At 43.6% G+C, this 683-nt stretch overlaps 1 protein-coding gene across 1 annotated transcript in view; it reads right to left on the bottom strand.

Moving 5' to 3' along the window:
- The window catches only part of LOC107553721 (monoacylglycerol lipase ABHD12-like), a gene marked incomplete at its 5' end in the record, with an annotated part of 26,330 nt that overhangs the window by 12,471 nt on the left and 13,176 nt on the right, over window positions 1–683 (bottom strand). Inside the window, one exon of the mRNA XM_016236039.1 lies at window positions 527–632. Within this exon, the coding sequence (XP_016091525.1) occupies window positions 527–632 (106 nt within the window). The remainder of the gene's footprint in view (window positions 1–526; window positions 633–683) is intronic.

Below are 683 nucleotides of genomic sequence, written 5' to 3' on the forward strand. Positions count from 1 at the left end.
TATATATATATATATATATATGTACAAATCTTACTGACCCCAAACTTTTGAATGGTAGTGTAGTCTTTAACGGCTTAAAATATCCTGTTCACTTTCCCAAGACTTTATTATCAAAGATTCTCCTATTCAATACTGAATCTGACCAGCGCACAGACAAGCTTATTTATGCAGAGAAAATTACAGCATCAGCGGCAGGAAGCTTATATGGCCCTTCCCACTGTTACTTAATAAAAGTCAAACACACACACAGTCACACTCAATGGCCAGCAGCCACAGGCCCGTGCAGTCCTCTGTCACTACGGATTTACACATTTAGGGCCACAGGCTGCATTTCAACAAGTGCAGGACTTTTTCCACGCCCTTCAGAAAGACAGCCATGGCCATAAGGCAGATAGAGAGGGACAGAAAGCTGTAGGGTAGAGAACGTGAGGACAGAGAGACAGAAAGGCATAGGCAGAGAGATGGATGGTGGAGGTAAGCCAGGCTGTGTCTGTATTTTAGCTGTAGTCTGTGTCTGTGCTCTCACCACACTCCAATGTTGATTCCCTCCTCGGACTGCAGGTAGAAATTGCGAGTGTGATTCAAGCCCTGATCCTGTGGTCTCTTCAGATCTATAAAATATGGCACTCGCACTGAAAGAGAGAGACAGAAAATAGTCAACATGAAACTGAATCCGATGTATT

This window comes from Sinocyclocheilus grahami, unplaced genomic scaffold, assembly GCF_001515645.1.
Source record: "Sinocyclocheilus grahami isolate Dianchi unplaced genomic scaffold, SAMN03320097.WGS_v1.1 scaffold18.1, whole genome shotgun sequence".
Taxonomy (NCBI): Eukaryota; Metazoa; Chordata; class Actinopteri; order Cypriniformes; family Cyprinidae; genus Sinocyclocheilus; species Sinocyclocheilus grahami.